At 36.6% G+C, this 23,472-nt stretch overlaps 1 protein-coding gene across 1 annotated transcript in view; it reads right to left on the bottom strand.

The window, feature by feature from the left end:
• unc-45 (unc-45 myosin chaperone) overlaps positions 1 to 21,857 on the bottom strand; it is a 284,174-nt gene extending 262,317 nt beyond the window's left edge. Inside the window, exons 1-3 of the mRNA XM_090384191.1 lie at positions 21,535 to 21,857; positions 15,851 to 16,107; positions 6,790 to 6,965 (exon numbers count right to left, since the gene is read on the bottom strand). Of these exons, the coding sequence (XP_090240317.1) occupies positions 6,790 to 6,965; positions 15,851 to 16,106 (432 nt within the window). The 5' untranslated portion in view covers position 16,107; positions 21,535 to 21,857. The remainder of the gene's footprint in view (positions 1 to 6,789; positions 6,966 to 15,850; positions 16,108 to 21,534) is intronic.
• Positions 21,858 to 23,472: the final 1,615 nt, after the last annotated feature.

Below are 23,472 nucleotides of genomic sequence, written 5' to 3'. Positions count from 1 at the left end.
CGGTGACGTTTCCGGTTATGGGTTCCTATGCGATTCACATTCCGTTAGATGTTACCTCCTCTAAACATTTGTACAATATTTTTGAGACACCTTGTATATATTAATTCAGTGATCACTGAATTATGATAGCCCCATCCATCCATAATGGACTATGGCGCATAGCTCACAGTATAAAAAGCCAAACAGCTTCGTACACTACAGCAGTGGTAATTTGCATCTGGTTGTGCAAGTCAAAGTGATAAAGTAGCAGTTATGGGATGTAGTAAATATATCATGGTTTCAAAAGGGCATGATTGTGGGAGTTCATGCATCAGATGCATCCATATTAGAAACTGAATGTCTTATCAGTTGCTCATGGCCCACTGCTGTGGTTAAGGTGTATGAATGGGTCAAACCATCTCCTACCAATAGAACTGTAATGAATTACACAAGGTGGATGTTCGTGGTGAGCGAAGGATGCAGCATATTGTATGGGCTCAACATTGGTGGTGGTCACTATGCAACAGTTGACATCTAAATACAATTGGGGAATGCAAGAATAATATTCCAAATGATGATGTGCTGCACACTTAGATGTATGGGGTTCCACAGTAGATGATCCAAGAGACACCCTCTCCTCATCATTGATGGTGAATGCTGTGTGTTAACATGCTGGATGGACACTGGAGGACTGGAAATGAATGTGCTGGTTGGATGAGTCCAAATACCTGATGTAACCAATGGATGCTTTTGTATATGGCACAAGCAGCAAATGTCCCATCACGCATGGTACCCACTATTCAGGCAGGTGGCAGTGGTTGCTTAATAAGGAACATGTTTTTCTGGCAAGAACTAGGATCCCTGGTGTGTACAGATCAACATTTCACTGCTGAGGTACACTGACAACCCTGCCATTTTGAATTTCATTCTAGGCAGAAATGGAATCTTCCAAGGTGATAATGCACTGCGTCAGTCACTGTGTGATATCAACACAATGAAGATATCACCCATTTTGATTGGCTCCCAAATTCACCTGCCCTCAATCCAATTGAACACCTGTGAGATGCTGTCTGAGGATGAGAGTTGCGGTGCGGACGTGCCTTTCTGCTGCTCTTGGAACAGAGAAGTTTTTCCTGATTTATTTTCTGCTTTATTAGTTGAAATTGACATATTAACTTATTTTCTAGAGTAGCTTTATATTCCTATTTACGGTACTTAAGTTTAAAGTAACTTAGATAGAGATTTTGTAGGTATTACTTAGTATCGGAAAGAGTATCAAATCCAGGTGTTTACCGTTCGTAAATAGTCGCCATTGTTACGGGAAAATTAATCAGTAAAATCTATTAATCTTGTCGAACTTCATTGGCAATTAAATTGTAATTTTAACTATACATACCACTTAGGTTACGTAACATAAATAATTAGTAACAATAAATAATTAATACACAACTTGATACGGAAGTTATATAAAGGGATTTCGTAGATAACACTCGTTACTGAAATATAAATATTTCGTAGATAATACTTGTAGATTTCGTAGATAACACTCGTTACTGAAACGTAAATATTTCGTAGATAACACTCGTTACTGAAACGTAAATATTTTGTAGATAACACTCGTTACTGAAACATAAATATTTTGTAGATAACACTCGTTACTGAAACATAAATATTTCATAGATAGCACTCGTAGATTTCGCAGATAACACTCGTTACTGAAACATAAATATAGCGTTATAACTGTGTTGGGATACAAGTTTAGGATTTAATTTTGTACTGAAATTGAAATTTTATTGAAAGTAAATCGAAATCATGACTCAAACCAGAGCAGCAAAGCAAAAGGCTCAAGCTAATGGGACTGCTGTGGCTCAGGGGAGAACTGAGGGGGGGGGGGCAGTTGCCCTCTGAATTACAGCCTTTTAAGATGCACTATTTGCTTGATGTTTGCAGAGCAGTCAGGTATGGGACATGATACTGCCATGGGGGATGTCTTTGTATGTGCGCGATGCGAGGAGTGTAAGGAAATCAGGCAACAACTCAGCATTGTTATGGGCCTATATGAGAGCTTGAAGGATAGGGTGGATGCCCTCGAAGGATTACAAGTGAGGGGCCCATCAAGCTGTCCGCTGCCCAAACCAATGCCAAAGCTTGCACTTGGTCATCGCGCAACACAGCGGCAACCCCCAAGGCAGAATGCGCTGGTCCCAAAGGAACTAGTAGTTGTTGGTGACTCTATTGTCAGGGAAACGGGAAACATGCTTTGTAAGAAGGATAGGTGGAACAGGACCAGGGTATGTCTGCCAGGGGCAAAGGTTGATGACGTTGTAGAGCGGATATCATCTTTTAAGGGCACAAAAGGTGATATAGTTGTACACGTTGGCACTAATGATATTAAGAGTAGGAGACCGGCAGAATTACTTAACAAGTACAGGTCACTGATGAAAAAAAGCCGTGAATTAGGGCTGAATTTGAAAGTGTCTGCAATTCTGCCCAGACACGATAGGAGGGAGTATATGATGAGAGCCCTGTCGATCAATTCGGCCCTGGAAAGATTGTGCAGGGCTCAAGGGGTAGAATTTTTTTCAGCCTGGTCTGTACTTGTTAACAGGAGAGACTGCTTCTACAGGGATGGGATACACTTAAATAGAAAGGGTGCAAGAATGTTTGCTGATGCTATCGAGGCAGTGTTAGGTGGGTCGGAAAACTGCTAGATTGGAGGGATACAAGGACTAATAGATTAACAGTAGCCACTGGCAGAGAAGAAAGTGATTCTTGCACTCCTTCTATTGGAATGAGCAGCAGCCTGGAAAATAAGATGCAGGATATTTCAGAGACTGCTGGGAATCATGGGGGTACAAGTGAACACATGGGTTGTGTTAGGGTGGCTAAGAGGAAGAGCAGGTGCATGTATACTTGCATGTACACCAATGCTAGGAGTTTAGTAAATAAATTTGATGAATTTGAGGTTGGGATTTCAGAGACGCGGTGTCACACAGATATAAGGAATGCAGAACTGGAATTTGGGGAGTACAATGTCTACAGAAAGGATAGACAGGATAGGAAGGGAGGAGGGGGTTATGCTATTAGTTAAGAAACACATAAAATCCAAGGAAGTGAAGCCAGTCGACATCGCTGGACAGTGCAGTGTCGAGTCAGTTTGGTGTGACATAAGCATTGGGAGATCAAAATTGAGAGTACGAGTGTGCTATAGGCCTAATGACTCTGATGAGTATAATAAGAAACTGTACAGAGAAATAGAGTGTGCCAGTAAATCAGAGAGTCTTATAATGGGGGATTTTAATTTCGCAGATATTGACTGGAATTTGCGGGCTGGTTCCTCACACACTAGCAAGGCTTTTGTGGATTTATTGGATGATTGTTTTCTACATCAGCATGTTCGGGAGACAACTAGAGGGCGTAATACTCTTGATTTGATTATCAGTAGTGATTCTTCATGCATTAAGAATCTGCAGATAAATGAACCACTAGGTGGCAGTGATCACAGTGTTCTGAAGTGGGAGTTACTCAAAGAGGTAACTACCATTAGGGATAAAGGGAAGGGGTATTGCTTTCGTAAAGGCGACTACGATAGACTGAGACAGTATTTAAATTCTATACAGTGGGATCAACTGATGATGTTACCAACAGCAAATTCAAAATGGGAAGCATTCAAAGAACTTATCTTGGAAGCTACTAGGCTTTACATACCAACTAAGAAATATTGTTCAAGGTTTAGGCCTAAATGGATGTCAGATGAACTAATGAGGCATATGGCAGAGAAGAAAAATGCATGGGATACATACAAATTAACACGTGACACAGAAGCCTATGATAGATACAAGTTGATCTGTAACCAAGTTACAAAAGAGGTTAGGCAGGCGAAGGCAGATTACGAGAGATCCTTGGCAAGGGATGCAAAGAAAAACAGCAAAGAGTTCTTTACTTATGTAAACTCTAGAAGGAAGGGGATGAATCAGATTGGTCCACTTGATATCGATGGATCAACTATTGATGACCCTGCTCAGGTAGCTAACAAACTAAATGAATACTTTGCATCGACATTCACACATGAGGAGTTATTCAGCGAGGGGAATGTCAGAGATGTACTCAACTCTAGCAGTAAGCTAAAGAATCTTGTAATAACTGAGAGTAAAGTGGAGGAGAAATTGTTGAAGATAAACACAAGAAAGGCACCTGGGGTGGATGGGATCTATCCAGTTATATTAAAGGAGGCAGCAAAGGAAGTAAGCAAACCCTTAGCCATAATTATGAGAGCTTCCTTGGACCCAGGGGAGGTACCCATGGACTGGAGATGTGCAAATGTGACCCCAATTCACAAGGGAGGATCAAAGGCTGACACAAGTAATTATAGACCTGTGAGTTTAACTTCTGTTCCTGGAAAATTAATGGAGGCACTGGTTAAAGAAGCACTGCAGGATCATCTAGACAAGACTTCAGTTATAGCTCGGACACAGCATGGTTTTGTTAAGGGGAAGTCTTGCCTGACCAATTTGATTGGATACTATGATGCAGTTACAAAAGAACTGGATGCAGGGAATAACTTTGATATTATATACTTGGATCTTAGAAAGGCTTTTGATACTGTTGCACATGGAAGACTGCTGCACAAATTGGAGCAGTGTGGCATTGGAGGCAAATTGCTGCTATGGATAAAGGGGTGGTTGAGGGGGAGAAGACAGAGTGGTAATCAATGGACACTGCTCATCGTGGACTAATCGTAATAATGGAGTCCCTCAGGGTTCAGTATTGGGTCCTTTATTGTTTTCTGTATTTATAAATGATATTGATGATAGTATATCAAGCTTAATGTCCAGGTTTGCAGACGATACGAAGGTTGGCAGGGTTGTCAAGGACACTACTGACACTATGCTGCTGCAACAGGATCTGGAAAGGTTGAGCAGATGGGCTGAGAGGTGGCAAATGAAGTTTAACATTGACAAATGTAAAGTACTACATATGGGAAACAGCAACCCCAGAGCAACGTATCAACTCTGTGGTACTACACTAACAGTGGTAGAGAATGAAAGGGACCTGGGGGGTGGTTGTGCAGGCAGATATGAAAGTTCTCTGAGCAGTGCAGACGGGCTGCAAGAGTAGCTCATGGTGTATTGTCAATGATATATATGAATTTTTCTAGCAGGGATAAGGAGGTGATTATTCCTTTGTATAAGGCAATGGTCAGGCCACACCTAGAGTACTGTATACAGGTCTGGAGACCTCATTTGAAGAAGGATGTAGAGCTGCTGGAACTAGTACAGAGAAGGGCAACAAGATTAGTGAATGGAACAAAGGGGTGCTCTTACAAAGAAAGGCTTAAGTTTTGCGAATTACAGTGTCTGGAGACTAGGCACCAGCGAGGTGATCTGATAGAGGTGTACAAAGCCTTGAATGGTTTGAGCATGCTCAATGCTGATGGGATTCTTCCTCTTGCTCAGAATAATCACCTGAGAGGGCATAAATTCAAATTGAGGAAAGACAGATGTAGGATAGATGTGCGGAAATTTGCCTTTAGCCAGAGGGTGGTTGGTAGGTGGAACAGACTTCCATCCCTTGTCGTGGAAGTTGATAGCCTAAATAAGTTTAAGGCTCAGCTGGACAGGTATTTCGAACAAACAGAGGGGTGAAGTGGAAGTGGTTATTTTTTATTTATTATTTTACTTTATTATTATTTTTTTTTTTGGCTGATGCTGCATAAGCTTGCTTTCTTGCATCAAATGCCTCTACTAATGCTAATGCTAGTGCTAATGTTTTGGAATGGAAAGTGTAGCATATGGATACACAACTGTCATCTATTCCGACACTGTGGAAAGCACTGCAAGCAGCATGGTTGCAAATCCCTATGGATGTTTTCAGATAATAATGGCTGTTATCATTGCAAATGGGGGCCCAACACAGTATTCCCCTTTCAAAAGTGGAGAATTTAATAAAATACTATGGCTTTTTTTTAATATATCTTTAAAGGCGCTTTTTTTTTTTTATCTTTCCTATGTGATCTCTCTCTCTTGGCCAACTCTTGTTTTCTTCTGACCCCAATGCTATTAGAGTACTAGGGGTTTTTCAATTTCTGATGCTTTAACATTTTTCGCCTTCCAGGAAGAAAGATTCCATAGCCACAGCGAAGGCAATTGTGTGACTGTGGAAGCAATGACAAATGTAAAACAGGAACCTTATATAAAATAAAATATTTTGAATGTACAACAGCACTGGGTTAAAAGGAAATAAGTACGGAGTTTGGAACAAATCTACAGATAGGACATTTTTTTTAAGAAAGCTGTCAGTGATGCGTAAATAGAATAAAGTAGTAAAGGTTATAGGGTTATATAAAAATGGAGGGAAAAAATAGAATACTAATAGCACTCCCATTCAATACCTTGAATGGTATTCTAGAGAAAAATCAGCAGTACATAAGATGAATAGAAACTGTTTTGTTGTTCTGTTCAATGATGTACTGTACAGTTTCTTAATATCAGAATGGTAATGCATTACCATCCTAGCATGGTGAACTTTTTATCATTAAGTAAAACAAGTTTCAGAGTATTAACCAGGACTTCATCAGTAATTATGCTTGATGGAAAGTCACAACCAGGCATAACTAATTAATGATTTGTTTGATGTTCCACTATTTAATTGCTAAAAAACACAGTGTTTCTAATAAGCCTCAATAAGACTAACTCTTCTTTCACAAATGGAATGGCATTTTAGACTTATTTAAATCAAAAGATAATTACAGAAGAAATTCCTCTTATATCTAGAAATATATATATATATATATATATAAAAAGAACCTACAATTTCTTGAAGCTTTATGTTTAATCGCCTAAGAACAGGCTCTATTGCTCGATTCTGTGGTTCAAGATGATGTATTGCTCTTGCATCTTTAAAAGCCTCATCATATTTTTCCAAGTTCTCATAAGCCTGACATCGTCGAAATAATGCTTTAATATCAGCTGGTTCCAGTGCTAGAGCTAACATAAAAAAAATCAAACTGATATTACATTAAAAAATGTTTTAAGATATAATGTAAATATGCATGCTGTTCATTACAGTTACCTATAATAAGCAGTACTAGAATAATCAAGAAGAAAGCATTTTGGTTATCCGTCATACAAAAGTTTAAAAGTAAAAGCATAGCACATCAGAGAAAAACACAAACAATCCACACATAACACAAAGAGGAAAACACAAAAATGCACACATAATAGTCACAATCTACAAACTTTGTTCTGAATAAACAATAAAAAGTGTGTTTATATTTTTAGATCCATTTTGCCTCTCCATTTACATTTCTTTGCAAAATTGAAATCAAACATTCTTGAACTTCTCAGTCATTTATCTATGCCAATTAACCATTTCAATAATGTAATGCATTCTCTAGTATTCCAACATTCAGTTCATGCCATATCCTAATTTTCTAACCTGACATAAAATTATTTTACAGCATACTGAAGTTCTAGTAGAACTATTCATGAATTACAAAACAACAATTACTATTAATACAGAATGAGAGTTTTGTTCTGAAATTATCTTTAATGCAGGCATTTGTCTGTTATTGAAAAAAAAAATAAAAAATCCTCAAAATTTGGACAAAAATGTAGTATCCTGATAAAAATGGTGAGAATTAATTTCAACCTTAGACCAGTGATAACTGGATTGGATTTTACAAGACAATTTTGAGCTTGGCGATTTTGCATTAATGGATAAAATTACATAATTTTAATCTAATTGTATAACAGCATACATATGAGTATATATAACAATACTTTCAAATAGAATTATGTCTTATACCAATTCAGTTAAATTTTGATTTAAATCATACAACACGTTATTTGTAAATTTTTAATTAATATCTAACAAACTTTGATTATGATTATTACGGATTATGTTCATTGTTTAAGGTTGAGACAACAGAGCATTTTACCTCCAGATGGTAAGCATGTACTTACTGCATGGAGGTAAGGGTTACTTGCTTACAGCAGTCTGTTAGTCAGCCAACAGCCAATAACGAATGTGTTTTCATATCTTGTCATATTTCAAAATGGCAGAGTGCACTGAAAACAATGTGTGTATTTTAAATTTTGCTTCAAAATCAAGTAAACCACAAATGAAACATTTCATGTGAAAATAGCAAATGAGGACTCTGTATAGGCTGCACACAAGTTTTCAACTGACAACATTGTTCCAAATGTTGATATAGGGAGTCTGCTGAAAGTGATCTGTGATCTGGATGGCTCTCAATTTTAACAGATAATGAAATCTGTATCTCAAGTACAAACATTGGTATGAAATGGCCAAAGATTAACTATTCAGGAAATCACCTGAAGAAGCTTGTATCTCTGCCACATTACGTCATTCCATTTTAACAGAAACTTTGAACATGAGGTGCATTTGCACAAAATGCTGTGGCTGTTAATAGAGGAACACAGACCCTGCCAGCAAGTCACTTCCAATTTGTTTGAACATGTGACTAAAGATGAGACATTTTTGAAATGTATCATTTGAAATAATCCAACCGCAGTCATCCCAAAGGAAGATTTCTTCCTCCTCCTATCCTGACCCAAAAAAAGTATGGCAAGTGCACAGCAAAATGTGGTCCATATTGCTAGCATTTTTTTGACCGTGAGAGCATTGCCCACCATGAACACACTCCAGAGGATCAATAAAAGAATAAAATAATAAAGAAACAGAAACAAAAAAAACCAATAAAGGCATCTCAGAACTCCAACACTGATACAGTTGAAGTTTCAGATGCCTTCATTATGCTGTTTTTGGTTAAACAAGGAATTCTGAAATAGAGCAACCTGCAATTTAGCAGATATGGCTCCATGCTACTTTTTTTTTTTTTTCTTTTTTTTTTTTTTTTATGAAAACCCCAAACACGAAAGGTATCAAAACCTATAGTACTTAGTGCTGTGCATGGGTTGAAGGAGAAGTATGAGGGGAGGGGGATGCCAGAAACTTTGCTCTAGAGACTAAACATGGGTTTCACCACTTCAAGCCTCCAATAAGCAAAGTGGTGGTATTTCACCGGTTGATGAAAGTGAAGGAGCATCAATTTGACAATATGTACAAACAACAGAAAGTAATGCAATGACTCATCTTTCTGTGATTTTGAAATTGGCTTTCCAAAGGTGCTTCCAAGAGTGGGAAAATCATTAGGCTAAGTGGATCACCTCAGAAGGACACCATTTCCAAGGGAAATAAGTCACCCATCTCATACTGTCACTATATCATAGCAAGCCAAATACTTTTTGAATAGACTTCAAAGGTGTTTGTTTTTTATGTTTAACCTGAACATGAAAGGTATCTTAGTAACTTCGGGGGCACATGTAGTATATGTGTATATTTTTTATTTAATAAATATTTAATAAATTTTATATTTAATATTTACAACATATGTATATGTTACAAACAAATCTGTATATTTACATTTATACATGTTATAATAAGAGAATATGAGCAAACAAAAGGAAATATTTATTATTTAACATCTAAATACTAGTTTAGATGTTAAATATCTAAACAGTCGGTTCACAAAAACCACATTAATGACAATAATTACAGTTTAATAATATGAAAATCACTGATTAAAATTATTACTGTATTGTAATAATCTTATTTTCTTCTTTGCTTTTTCTTTGCATGTGTATCAATGACTTAGTTTATTAATTTTTCCGATAACTCATTCAGGCCCTTTAAGCTTATCATCATCAATCTTGCAATATTACAGTACAGATGCATATATAATAAAAAGGTTATAAAATGTACTGTTTACATGCTGCGACCAAACCGTCTTGTTTGCAGTATACAAAGGAAGAATTAGCCACAAGCAGACTCCTGCTGTGAAAAAAAAACAAATAAAGGGAATGTGAAAACCATAAAGCAAAACTGCCAACGATTGAATTGGTGGCTACAGTAGACTTCCCTGAAAGCCACAGGACACTTTATAATTACAATAGCATCTGCCAGAAACCAATTCAGGTGAACCTATTCGCGGTCTGTGATCTTGTTTGTGGGCTAAACTCCAGATCTTGGGAACAAGTTGTCTCTGAGCGTGGTCTTAAACAGAGATATTGTATGGTTGGGTTCCATGATTGCCTTCATTATTGGCGCCTCCGTAGCCAGGTGGGAAGGAGCAGCAGTGCGTAGCACACGTTTCTTGATTAGACCGGGGTTCGAGCCCGTCACCACCAAATACGGAGGATGCGGAAAGGTCAGGGAATGACCACCGCATATCCCGGAGCAATATGGCCTTAGTTGCTAATGCTCCTAAAAAGCAAATAACAAACATAACAATAACCTTCATTATTGTTAGTCTTAGTTAGGGTGTTTATTCCCCGCCTTACTGCTGTTTTTATAGCGGAAAATGAGTTCCCTATTTAAAAACAGCGGTAAAGGATATTTTAACCAAAGATTTTGCTGAGCCCTTGCTATCATTAGTCTTAGTTAGGCTGTTTATCCCCTGCCTTACCATTGTTTTTATAGCAGAAAACGAGTTCTCTATTTAAAAACAGCGGTAAGAGATATTTTAACAAAGATTAGTTTTTACGCGACTTCGGGGAGGGATTAAGCAAAAAACGTAGTTATTTTTGAAAATTTGTAATTATTTTTCACTTATTTTAATTTCGTATTGCCATTTCTCTTTATCTTTATTTAGACTTTGATGTATTACGATACTTTTAGTGTGTTACATGTGAGCAGGGAATGCAGTGAGTGGCACCTGTCAATCACTGCTTTGTTTCTGACTGTTAGTCAAAATATGGACTTGTACCCAAGATCTGGAGTTTTACCTGTTTGCGATATACAAACAAAGAATAAGTCACAAGTAAACCATTTGTGTGAAAACTATCAAGAGATGGTTTGTGGGAAAATAAAGGGAACCTGAAAACCATAAAACGAAAATGAGGACACCTGAAATAGTGGCTTTTGGTTACAATTTGTGTAGCCAGAAATATTGCCCATTTAATTATTTTGAAAATTTCATGTCTTTTGAATCTTAGTGATTTATTTTTGCCATGTGCCACCTAATGGTACCACACTTAGTCGATGTAATTTTTCATGTTGTGTTTATTTGACATGAATTCATTGAATTCGTGTTTTATAAAATAAAAATTACTATTTTTCACCCGGGGTGGAATAAAATTGTTGGAATAATTAAGCTAAATAAGAAAGAATATATAAGATTAAAACTAGAGTTAGTGTGAACTAACTGTAACATTTATGATTTGTGTTCTTTTTCTCACACACTTAAACTCTCATTCATTCTTCTGGCTTTCATTTCATTTGTTCAACTCTTGCTTTCTGCACTGCACTCTCTGGGCACCACAATTTACTATTATTCTTCAGTTGTAGCACATGCCTGGCCGCAAGTTTTTTGCAGGCCAGGGGAGAATGCAGTGATAGTGTTTGTGTTTTTAGTAAATGTTTGTAGTGTAAGTTATTATTAACTTTGTATTCTTTCGGCCAATTACATTTGCTCTTCCACTCATTCCCATTCACCATAACACTCATTCACTCTCTTTCCCTCGTGCTGGGTCTGTCTTTCTTTCACCAAAACTGACATTTATTCCCTTTTACCATAATTCCTAATTCACTCTTTCACTTAGTGACCAGCCTATTCATTCTGTCTTTCATTCTACATTGCATCCCCTTGCTACCAGCTTACTGATATTTTTTAGCTAATCTGCTTCCTGGGGATGGGTTCAAGTCAATCTGGTTTTGTCATGTCAGGGTGTATGCATAGAGGTAATGACACCTACGAAAAAGTAGTAATGTGGTGACCTAGTATGCGATTTAGCCTAGAGTACACAGGATGAAGGAGAGGAGGAAGCAAACCAATATCATAACTAAACTCACTTCCTTGTATAAATTTATTTGATAATTATTAGTATTTCGAAATATTATTATTAAAATATGTGACCATGGATTTGTGGTTGAAAAAAGGAACTTTAAAACAAGAAGCAAAGTACTTCTAGTAGTGCAACTGTGGTCGATGAAAATGAATATTGTCACACTTCAAAGTGAGGATGAACAATCACAGCCTTTTGTTCCCCAAAAATCCTAAGTGAAAAAACAGGAACCAACTAATAAAAGACTAAAATGAAAGTATGAGTTATTGAATTTCTGCTTTACATGTGTTAGAAATAAAGATGCTCCTGATGCACAGTATGTAATAAAATACAGCAGACTCGATTTACCGGGATCGGATTAACCGAGACAATTCAAGACTCCACATTTTAAAAAAAAATATATCAACCTGAAATCATAAAATTCAAGTAATAACTAGAATAGGTATAAATAGATGTTTTGCAAGTCGTAAATGAGTGATAAGAAGCAGCGTTATAAGTCGTAATTAGAAGATCGCTCAAAAAAAAAAAAAAAAAAAGAGAGAGAGAGAGAGAGAGAGAGAGAGAGACTAAATCTTTAGTTTGTTTTAGTCCATCATGTCGATTGTTGTGTTCCATTGCACCACAAAAGGACAAATTTTGTTTCGTTATTTATGTCAGCAATGTTGGAATTTTTTTTATAGTAACAATTTTCTTTTTTTTTTTTTTAAGAAATCACAAAAATGATGGGCAAACACACGAGAATTAAACAAAAACTTGAAATTATTCAAAAGTTTGAAAATGGTGCATCCATTAAATCTCTAAAGAACCATTATAATGTTGGTGACCAAACCATATGTGTCATTTTAAAAAATAAAGGGAAGCATCACACTGGACACATGAATAGTACATGGTTAAGTTTTTTTTTTTTTTTTTTTTTTATCTATCGCCATACTTTTTACGTAGGTTGGTAAACATTTTTTTCGATACAGTAAGTCCCCAACTTACATAGTTCGAACTTACTTTACGTTTTTTATATGACTGAAGATTTCAGTGAAGGGGACACATTTCACTATAATAACTTAAAAACCCACAGAATTCCAACTATTCGTATTATCGCAAATGCAATAAGATCAAGTTTACTACCTGTACCTATTGTAGTTTACCATCTACAATTAGATGCACTAACAGAAAAGCCCAGTAACTAGGAAAGTGCAAATTGTTTTTATTGTTTTATGGCAGTGACCTCCAGAAATGTGTTTTAGTAAAATGTGAGCTCGTGTGGGGTGATAATAGTGAGTTTTCGCATTAACCCTGTGAAGTTCTTTTCAGAAAAATTAATTTTGACTGTTATCATGGTTAAATCTATCAAGAAAAGGAAAGTGATCGAGTTGGATCAAAAAATTAAAATAATAAGGATGTATGAAAATGGCCAAACATTAACAAGTATCGCGTGGAATTCAGATTTGTCAATGGCAATGGTGAACACAATAAAGGAGAAAGATAGAATACGAGAAGCCATGAAGTGATCAGCACCAATGAGGTCAACTATAATAACCAAGGCTATGAAATACAAATTAGTTTTTACAGTACAATAACATTGTGTTTTTTCTTCCTTTTATGTTTTCTTTTCTTATTTTGTTGTTGTTGTTATTTGGTTTTTAGGAGCATTAGCAACTAAGGCCATATTGCTCCAGGGATATGAGGTGTTCATTCCCTGATCTTTCCGCATTCTCCGTATTTGGTGGTCACAGGCTGGAACCCCAGTCTAATCAAGAAGCGTGTGCTACGCACTGCTGCTCCTGCCCACCTGGCTATGGAAGCATCTCTTTTCTTATGTGCCACTCCAGCTACTTCACCGCTGTTTCCAGATAGTTTTTAATTGAACTAATTAAAAATATATAACTATTTTTCTTCATTCTTCTGAGGATATTATGTGGTTTTTGTAAATTTGGCATATCAGGGATCAGTCGTTAGGTATCCAGGTATCATCGTTAGGGGGAGCATGGCAACCAGATCCAGGTAACATCGTAAGGGGCAGCATGGCAACCAGGCTTTTGAGGTTTTTTTTAGAATGCCTCCTGCGTTCTGTTTCTTTAATTTCAAATTTTTGGTTAAGGGTGGCATATGCCCTCTCTGCCCATCCCTGAATACGCCCCTGTCAGGGATATAGTAGCAATATTTTTTAAGTTATTCCTGAGTTACGTAAAACTCGACTTACATAAGAAGTCCGGGAATGTATCTTTTACATATGTCGGGAACTTACTGTATTTTTGGATTAGCCAGGAAATTGATTATCTGGGAATTTTTTTTACCATCTATCCTGGAAAATCAAGGGTCTACTGTATTAGCAAACAGTTCTTTGGCTTCCACGAAACTTGTGTTTCATAAGTGTTCTGTGAATATGTTGTGAGATGAAAAGTGTTCTGTGACTAAAAATGTTTGGGAAATGCTAGTGTATACTATGCTATTACATTTCTAAATAACACTATTGACTTTCAAAATGCTTAGCTAAATACAAAAGAAGACTAGTTGCTCATGTAGTCTTCTAGTCTACATGACTAGTTGCTCAAAGAGCAACTAGTCATGTAGACTAGAAGACTACATGACTAGTTGCTCTTTGAACTATTTATTTACTATAACTTAAAACACTGAAATTAACTACTACTACAATGTACTGCTAATATTTGCTAGTTACAAGATGTGATGTTTGCACCGAAATTAACGATAGCAAATTTTCTATGAAGATTAAGTTGTAACTTATGAAATCCTTATTTAAATTCAAAAATAAGGTAACAAAATGATTAAGACAATTAAAACTATTTATTAAACATAATTTAATATGGTAATTAAGAAAAAAGTCAAAATTTTCCAAAAACTTATCCATTTTTTTCAAGGGCATGAAATTCCACAGCCACATACAGTAGCCTAGACCCAACTAACATTTGACTAGCATGCTTTTTTTTTTGCTTCAGTAACAGTATTGTTATCTGCTAGTTGCTCTTAACCTTGGTCTCTTGGGCATGTTTGTTTGTTATTTGGTTTTTAGGAGCATTAGCAACTAAGGCCATATTGTTCCGGGAATATGCGGTGGTCATTCCCTGACCTTTCCGCATCCTCCGTATTTGGTGGTGACGGGCTCGAACCCCGGTCTAATCAAGAAGCGTGTGCTACGGAGGCACCTCTCTTGGGCATACTCAAATAGAATCTGATTCAGCTTGCTTGAACAACTTAGACAAAATGAGGACTTGATGCTGTGTCTGATCTTGAGTGAGAATGTGTGTGCCAAACATGATGCTTACTAACCTCATGCCCAAATCCTTATTGAAAATGGCTCAAATCGAACCAAATGAATTAGCTGTCTTCCAAAACAATTTCTTGAATTGCCAGTCATCAATCCAATCAAACCAATCAAAACTATACATATGTTCTTGATTGGTTTTGGATGCTGAAGGATGACTGCTTCCTTCTTCATCTTCAAGCAAAAAAAAAAAAACTTTCCCTATAAAACCTATAAAACTAACTTAGAGTTTTTTTTTTTTTTTTTTTTGTACCATATCATCATCTCCACAAACTGTAATGAACATTTCATGTGTTTCCATGGCTGACTTTCCAAGTTTACAACAAAATTTAATATACACACATTCCAATTTTCTCATAATCAGTACTTACGACAAAACCACTAGACCGCAAGTAACAATTAGTTAAAAATGTGAAGTTATGTTATGTCAAGTTTTAACTTATAGTTTGCATAAATGGGTGTATGCAAACTATACGTTAAAACTTAATATGTTCAAAGGATGTCATTCTAAGGCCTGATCACAATCTTTTAGGTACCCACTATGTATCCAAGAATTATAAGATCACTCACCAAACATTTTAATCAAACCTTGTATTTTTCTGTAGATGACATAAGTTATGAGAAACCTGAATTCAAGTGATAAAATTTAAAGTACAATTTAATTAATTTATTTAATATTTAATTTACTTTTCAATATAAATTTACAGAAATTTAAAATTATACATACCTAAATTGGTGTCATTCAAAGCTTTTTGGTTCTGACCAAGTTTCAAATATGCTGCAGCACGATTTTTGAAAAGTACAAGACTATCAGAGCTTTTTTCAGAACACAACTTCAGAGCCTTAGAATAACATTTGACAGCAGCACCGTAATTTCCCAAACCAAATAATTTATTTCCTTCCTCTTTCAACTGAAGGGTTTCTTTATCATCAGCAACAGGGGTTTCCAAAACAGTGGAAGTTATCTCTGTTATTTCAGGCATCCTGAAAAAAATAATAGTAATAACATACAGTACGTATGGGTATTCGCCTTAAGAGTAGATATCTATATCTAAGGGTAGATACAGATATCCTATAGATAAGCTATATTAGCATCAAAAATTGTGCATATTTTTGGATTTACTTTAGTTTCTCATTATTTGGACAAGATGCTTTATAATAATAAAGAAAAGCATGTCCCTTCCATTAGCATAATAATTATTATATAGTAAAGGGAACCTGCTTTGATCTCAATTATACAGCAATAAACACACACATATACATAATGCTACAGAGAAGTTTCTGAATTCCCCTTGCCATGGCAATATGGATGATGGTATGGAACACTGCCATTAGATGGTAATAGCATATATCTTTGTGAGTAGTTTAGTGTCTAGTGGTCTAGCTTTCCCCAGTGTTATTTTATACACCTCTGAGTAAGAGCAATGAGTACCCTTTATGATATCTGTGCTTTACTAAGCTGATGAATTTTAGCATTAGCATTAGCATTAGTAGAGGCATACGATGCAAGAAAGCAAGCTTATTCAGCATCAGCCCAAAAAAAAAAAAAAAAAAAAAAACCCTCTCCCATTTCAGCCCTCCGTTCGTTCGAAATACCTGTCCAGTTGAGCTTTAAATTTGTTTAGGCTATCAACTTCAACAACAAGTGATGGAAGTCGGTTCCACCAACCAACCACCCGCTGGCCAAAGGCAAATTTCCGCACATCTATCCGACATCCGTCCTTCCTCAATTTGAATTTATGCCCTCTGAGGTGATTATTCTGAGAAAGATGAAGAATCCCATTGGCATTGAGCATGCTCAAACCATTCAAGGCCTTATACACCTCTATCAGATCACCTCGCCGGTGCCTAGTCTCCAGACTCTGTAATTTGCAAAACTTAAGCCTTTCTTCGTAAGAGCAACCCTTTGTTCCATTTACTAATCTTGTTGCCCTTCTCTGTACCCGTTCCAGCAGCTCTACATCCTTCTTGAAATGAGGCCTCCAGTCCTGTATACAGTACTCAAGATGTGGCCTAACCATTGCCTTATACAAGGGAATAATCACCTCCTTATCCCTGCTAGAAAAATTCCTGTATATCATTGACAAGACACCATGAGCTACTCTTGCAGCTCGTCTGCACTGCTCAGAGAACTTCATATCTCCCTGCACAATTACCCCCAGGTCCTTTTCATTCTCCACCACTGTCAGTGTGGTACCGCAGAGTTGATACGTTGCTCTGGGGTTACTGTTTCCCATATGCAGTACTTTACATTTGTCAATGTTAAACTTCATTTGCCACCTCTCAGCCCATCTGTTCAACCTTTCCAGATCCTGTTGCAGCAGCATAGCGTCAGTAGTGTCCTTGACGACCCTGCCAACCTTTGTATCATCTGCAAACTTGGACATTAAACTTGATATCCCATCATCAATATCATTCATAAACACCGAAAACAACAACGGACCCAACACTGAACCTTGAGGAACTCCACTAATAACATTAGTCCACGTTGAGCAGTGTCCATTGATTACCACTCTCTGTCTTCTGCCACTCAACCATCCCCTTATCCATAGCAGCAATTTGCCTCCAATGCCACACTGCTCCAATTTGTGCAGCAGTCTTCCATGTGCAACAGTATCAAAAGCCTTTCTAAGATCCAAATATATAATATCAAAGTTATTCCCTGCATCCAGTTCTTTTGTGACTACATCATAGTATCCAATCAAATTGGTCAGGCAAGACCTGCCCTTAACAAAACCATGCTGCGTCTGAGCTATAACTGAATTCTTGTCTAGATGATCCTGCAGTGCTTCTTTAACCAGTGCCTCCATTAATTTACCTGGAACAGAAGTTAAACTAACAGGTCTATAATTACTTGTGTCAGCCTTTGATCCTCCTTTGTGAATTGGGGTTACATTTGCACATCTCCAGTCTATGGGTACCTCCCCTGAGTCCAAAGAAGCTCTCATAATTATGGCTAGGGGTTTGCATACTTCCTTTGCTGCCTCCTTTAATATAACTGGATAGATCCCATCCACCCCAGGTGCCTTTTTTATGTTTATCCTCAACAATCTCTCCTCCACTTTCCTCTCAGTTATTACAAAATCATCCAGCTCACTGCCAATGTTTACTTTACCTACATCATTCTCCTTCCTGAATAACTCCTCATGCGTGAATGTAGATGCAAAATACTCGTTTAGATTGTTAGCCACCTGAGCAGGATCCTCAACTGTTGAACCATCAATATCCAGTGGACCAATCTGATTCATCCCTTTCCTTCTCGAGTTCAAGTATGTAAAGAACTCTTTTCTGTTTTTCTTTGCATCCTTTGCCAAGGATTTTTCGTAGTCTGCCTTTGCCTGCCTAATCTCCTTTGTGACTTGGTTACAGACCAACTTATATCTATCATAGACTTCCATGTCACCCATTAATTTATATGTATCCCATGCATTTTTCTTCTCTGCCACATGTCTCATTAGTTCATCTGACAACCATTTAGGCCTAAACCTTGAACAATATTTCTTAGTTGGTATGTAAAGCCTGGTAGCCTCCAAGATTAGTTCCTTGAATGCTTCCCATTTTGAGTTTGCTGTTGGTAACATCATCAGTTGGTCCCACTGTATAGAATTTAAATACTGTCTCAGACCATCATAGTCGCCTTTACGAAAACAAAAACCCTTCCCTTTACCTCTGATGGTAGTTACCTCCTTGAGTAAATCCCACTTCAACACACTGTGATCACTGCACAATTTAAAAGCACAATGAGTTCTACAGGATCAAGATTTTAATTAGAACTTTTTCAAAGGGGGTCCCCAATATTGGGCAGCTAGTAGGTTCAAATGTGTTCATACTGCCCTCCATGTGCAATAATTTCTGAAGGAGTGAAATGGCTCTCATACCTCACCTTCTATACTCATACTACCTCCCTATGAGCTAAAACTTGAAGGGAGGAAAGGAAACAGAGTTCTAAAAATAGTTCCAATAATGACAGAATCAATGGGCATGGTAATACGGAGCAAAAGTATATACATATATATATATAGAGAAAAATATGTTATTATCAGTGTATTAGGCAGGGGTGCTGAACTGTCAGGCGTAATTACCATGGAAGAATTGAGAGCACATGTATGGCAAAAAAAAAGAGTATCTGAAATTAATATAAGAATAATTAATGTAAGTACGTAAAGCCATGGGTCCTAGGCTTTAACTACTATACATATAGTAGTTAAATATATACCTATATATATATACCTATATATATATATATATACACACACACACATACTCTATATATATATAGGGTGTTTCAAAAGTATATGCAAATATTTAGGGCTCAAAAATAACAAGTAAAAAAAAATAAGTAAATGAATAAAATAAATGGTCATAAACATATATCCAATTCTGAGTGATTATGGAGACATGACTGTTTTCAATGAAAAAAAACAAACAAGAAGGATAACAGAACACATATCTGACATGAATAAACATTTTTTTTCAGTATTCAAAAAGTGGCCTAACCATCTTCGCCCCTTCTTATAAAGTTCATGTTTATCATTGACAGGAACCCCATGCCCCTTCATAGCAGCCTGTCTGCACTGCTAAAAGAACTTTACATTGGACTCTACAATTACCCCTAGGTCTTATTATTAGCTACTTTGAGTTTGGTGATATACAGACGGTATGCTATTCGGGGGTGGGGGACCTCCGTAGCCAGGTGGGAAGGAGTAGCAGTGCGTAGCACACACACTTCTTGATTAGACCGGGTTTCAAGCCCGTCACCACCAAATACGGAGGATGCGGAAAGGTCAGGGAATAACCACCGCATATTCCCGGAGCAATATGGCCTTAGTTGCTAATGCTCCTAAAAACCAAATAACTAACAAGCTATTCTGGGAGTACCACTATCCAAATGCAGTACCTTACATTTATCAATTTTAAACTTTAATTGCCATTTTTTGGTCTGTCTGCTTAGTTTATCTAAATCTTATTGAAGTATACCATGATTTAATTCATTAACCATTCTGCCACCTTTGTATCATCAGAAAACTAGGCATTAAAATTTAAATACTTGCAATAATATCATTAATAAATAGTAAAATCAGTAAAGGGACCCAACATCAAATCCTGTGGGATCTCTCTCACAATATTAGTCAACGAAGCAATGGCCATTTATAACTACTCTAAATCTCCTAATTAGCAATAACTCATCCCACTAAGGCTGCATTGTTGCAATTTATACAATGTTAATTCATCTGGAACAGAATCAAAAGATTTATTGAAGTATGTGGTTTTGACAGCAAAATTTTAATCCAGTTCCTTTGTAATATCCTCATTTAGCTAATCATATCGGTCAGGCATTATCTCCTCTTAAAAGTCATGCTGAGTTTGCCCTATATTGCAATTCTGATCAAGGTGAGCTTTGCATTAATCCTTTAAATATTGACTTCATCATTTTCCATGGCACATATGTCAAACTTACAGGTTTATAATTAGTTCATCCTTTGGACCACCTTTGTGAACAGATAGACATTTATACATTTCCAATTTCTGGGGCCTTCACCTTAATTCAAGGATGCTGTCATTTTAGATTGGCACATCTGAGTTAACCACAGTTATGAGTATTCTCATCAAAATTATTAGCTCTGTAAACTCCTCTGACCTATGCAGTCCTGACAGAGTTCAAAGAGAACACCTCTTTCTAATGAGCTTAGTGGCACACACACACAAAAAAAAAAAAAAAATAAATAAAAAAATGCATGGAATGATTATAAATTTTCTGAGGACTCAGAATCCTACAATAAGTATAAATTAGTCTGTAATTCAGTTCCACAGAGATTTATGTGTGGTATTACTGTCAGATTATGAGAAGTCTGGCTAACCAAAGCATTCTCTCATGATTAGCATTAGTGGAGGCAAGAAAGAATGCTTATTACTTCCCATTTCACCCATCCATTCGCTTCAAAAGTTTGTCCACTTCTTCCATGAATGTATTTAAGCTATCAACTTCCACAACGACAGATGGAAGTTTGTTCCAGCAATCAACTACCCATTTGTTCCAGCAATCAACTACTGATGTTAACACTACGAGGAACGGTTAGTTCCAAAACATTGATATAAAAAAATAATAACGATTACTTTATTAGTTGTATAAACTCCTCTAATCTATGCGGCCGTGGCAGAGTTCAAACTGAGCACTTCTTTCTAATAAGCTTGGTGGCCGACACAAAAAAAAAAAAAAGCATGGGATGATCATAAATTTTCTAGAGACACAGAATCCTACAGTAAGCATAAATTAGTTTGTAATCAAGTTCCTCAGAGATTTATGCGTGATATAACTCAGATTGTGAAAAGTCTGGATAACCAAAAAATTCTCTGATGATGTTAACACTAGGACGATTACTTCCAAAATACTGATATAAAAATGTCACTTACTTCGTAACATACAGTTTACTACAAACTCAGGAGATAAATACACAAATGCGTTAAGACGTATATTCCAGAACATTCATTCACTAGCTAACGTCTTGCCAACACGTGCCAATCTAGTACTCTACAAATGAAATAGAACGTCGAGAAAACTAACGAGGGTTCTCCCATCCTAATTTGGACATTTAGCGCAGATTGTTTCCAAAAATAGTAGCCAGTGGCACAATGGGAGAAAATCGCACAGGAAGTTGTCATACAATATAAAGCCAAATCTACAACAAGTGAATATATTTTTGACGTTCATTAGAGAAATTCTAATACATCACAAGAGACACAGCATTTAAAAGTCACTGAACTTATTACAAACCCCATTATAAACAGACAACAAACGTGTATCTATATGACGCCCTCTACCATGATTCAAATTTTTGACAGAAGAAATTACCAGTTCATAATTAAATCCTTCATTGCGTGATTCTATTTTTACACAAAGACCAAGCAGAAGAAAGCATAGCAATATTATGCGATCACACCCAGAATAATCCGAGTTAAGTCTATAAATGGCTGTCTTTAAATCTTGGATGACTGTTTTCTACAGCAGCATGTAGGGAAACAACAAGAGGATGTAATACTCTTGATCTGGTTATCAGCAGTGATTCTTCATGAAGTAAAGAATCTGGAGGTAAAAGACCCACTGGGTGACAGAGATTCCAGTTTACTAATGTAGAATTTAATTACAGACATAACTACTCAACGGTAAAAGGAAAGGCTTTTGCTTTCGTAAGGGTGACTAAAAAGGTCTCAGACAGTTTTTATATTGTGTGCAGTGGGATCAATGATGGTGTTAGCAACAGCAAATTCTAAATGGGAGGTATTCAGGGAAGTAATCAAAGAAGCTACTAGGCTTTTCATACTTACGAAGAAATAATTTTCAAGGCTTAGACCTAAATCTAAATGGATGTCAGATGAACTATTGAGACATTTGGCAGAGAAGAATAGTGCATGGGACGCATATAAATTATCAGTTGAACAGACAACTTGAGTAGTCGAGACCTGATAATTTTCGTAAAATTGGACAAATGCTAATAATTTATTGTAATTTTTCCTTGTAGAGGATCTGCGATCTCATTATGGATTTACAATAAACTTTGTGGATATTTTGAAAAGGGTAGTATAGGCTATTTTTGGAAATTTTAAAGGAACATTATATATTTTATGGCAACGTGCCCGAAGAATACTCTTCGGACACGTTCCATTGCCGTATGGAACGAAATGGTATTAACAAAGGTGGTATTAACAAATAAGCCCGCATCAGGCTTCAGGACATCATCTCCCTTTATGCCTACAATTACTCTCCATGCAAGGATTTAGGGCAAAAGCTGGCTTTTTTCCTTAGTCCTCCTTCCATATAATTGCAATTTCAACACCTTCTGAATTACACCCCACCCGATGCAGCCGTTCCTGAAGAAAACCCCAGGTAAGAGTATTCTTCTGCCTTAAAATAAAATATATAATATTTCTTTATTTAAAATTTCCAAAAATAGCCTATACTAGTACAATACTAACCTTTTCAAAAAATCCACAAAGTTTATTTTAAATCCATAATGAGATCGCAGATCCTCTACGTGGAAAAATTACAATAAATTATTAGTATTTGGCCGATTTTACGAAAATTAGCGGTCTGGGCTACTCAAGTTGTCTGTCCAACTGTCTAATAAGATTTCGAGACTTTAGGACCTCTACATATTTTTTTACTCTATGTCATATATTATAAATTATCAGGTAATATAGAAGCCTATGGTAGATATAAATTAGCCTGTAATCAAGTCAAAAGGAGGTTAGGCAAGCTAAGGCAGATTATGAGAAGTCGCTGGCTAAGAATTCGATGAAAAACACTAAAGACTTTTATGTTTACATTAACAGTAGAAAGAATGGTTTGAATAA

This window comes from Mastigoproctus giganteus, chromosome 11, assembly GCF_048544385.1.
Source record: "Mastigoproctus giganteus isolate SK-2022 chromosome 11, ASM4854438v1, whole genome shotgun sequence".
NCBI lineage: Eukaryota > Metazoa > Arthropoda > Arachnida > Uropygi > Thelyphonidae > Mastigoproctus > Mastigoproctus giganteus.
The sequence above is the reverse complement of the archived record's forward strand: the minus strand, read 5'-3'. Positions and strand labels throughout refer to the sequence as shown.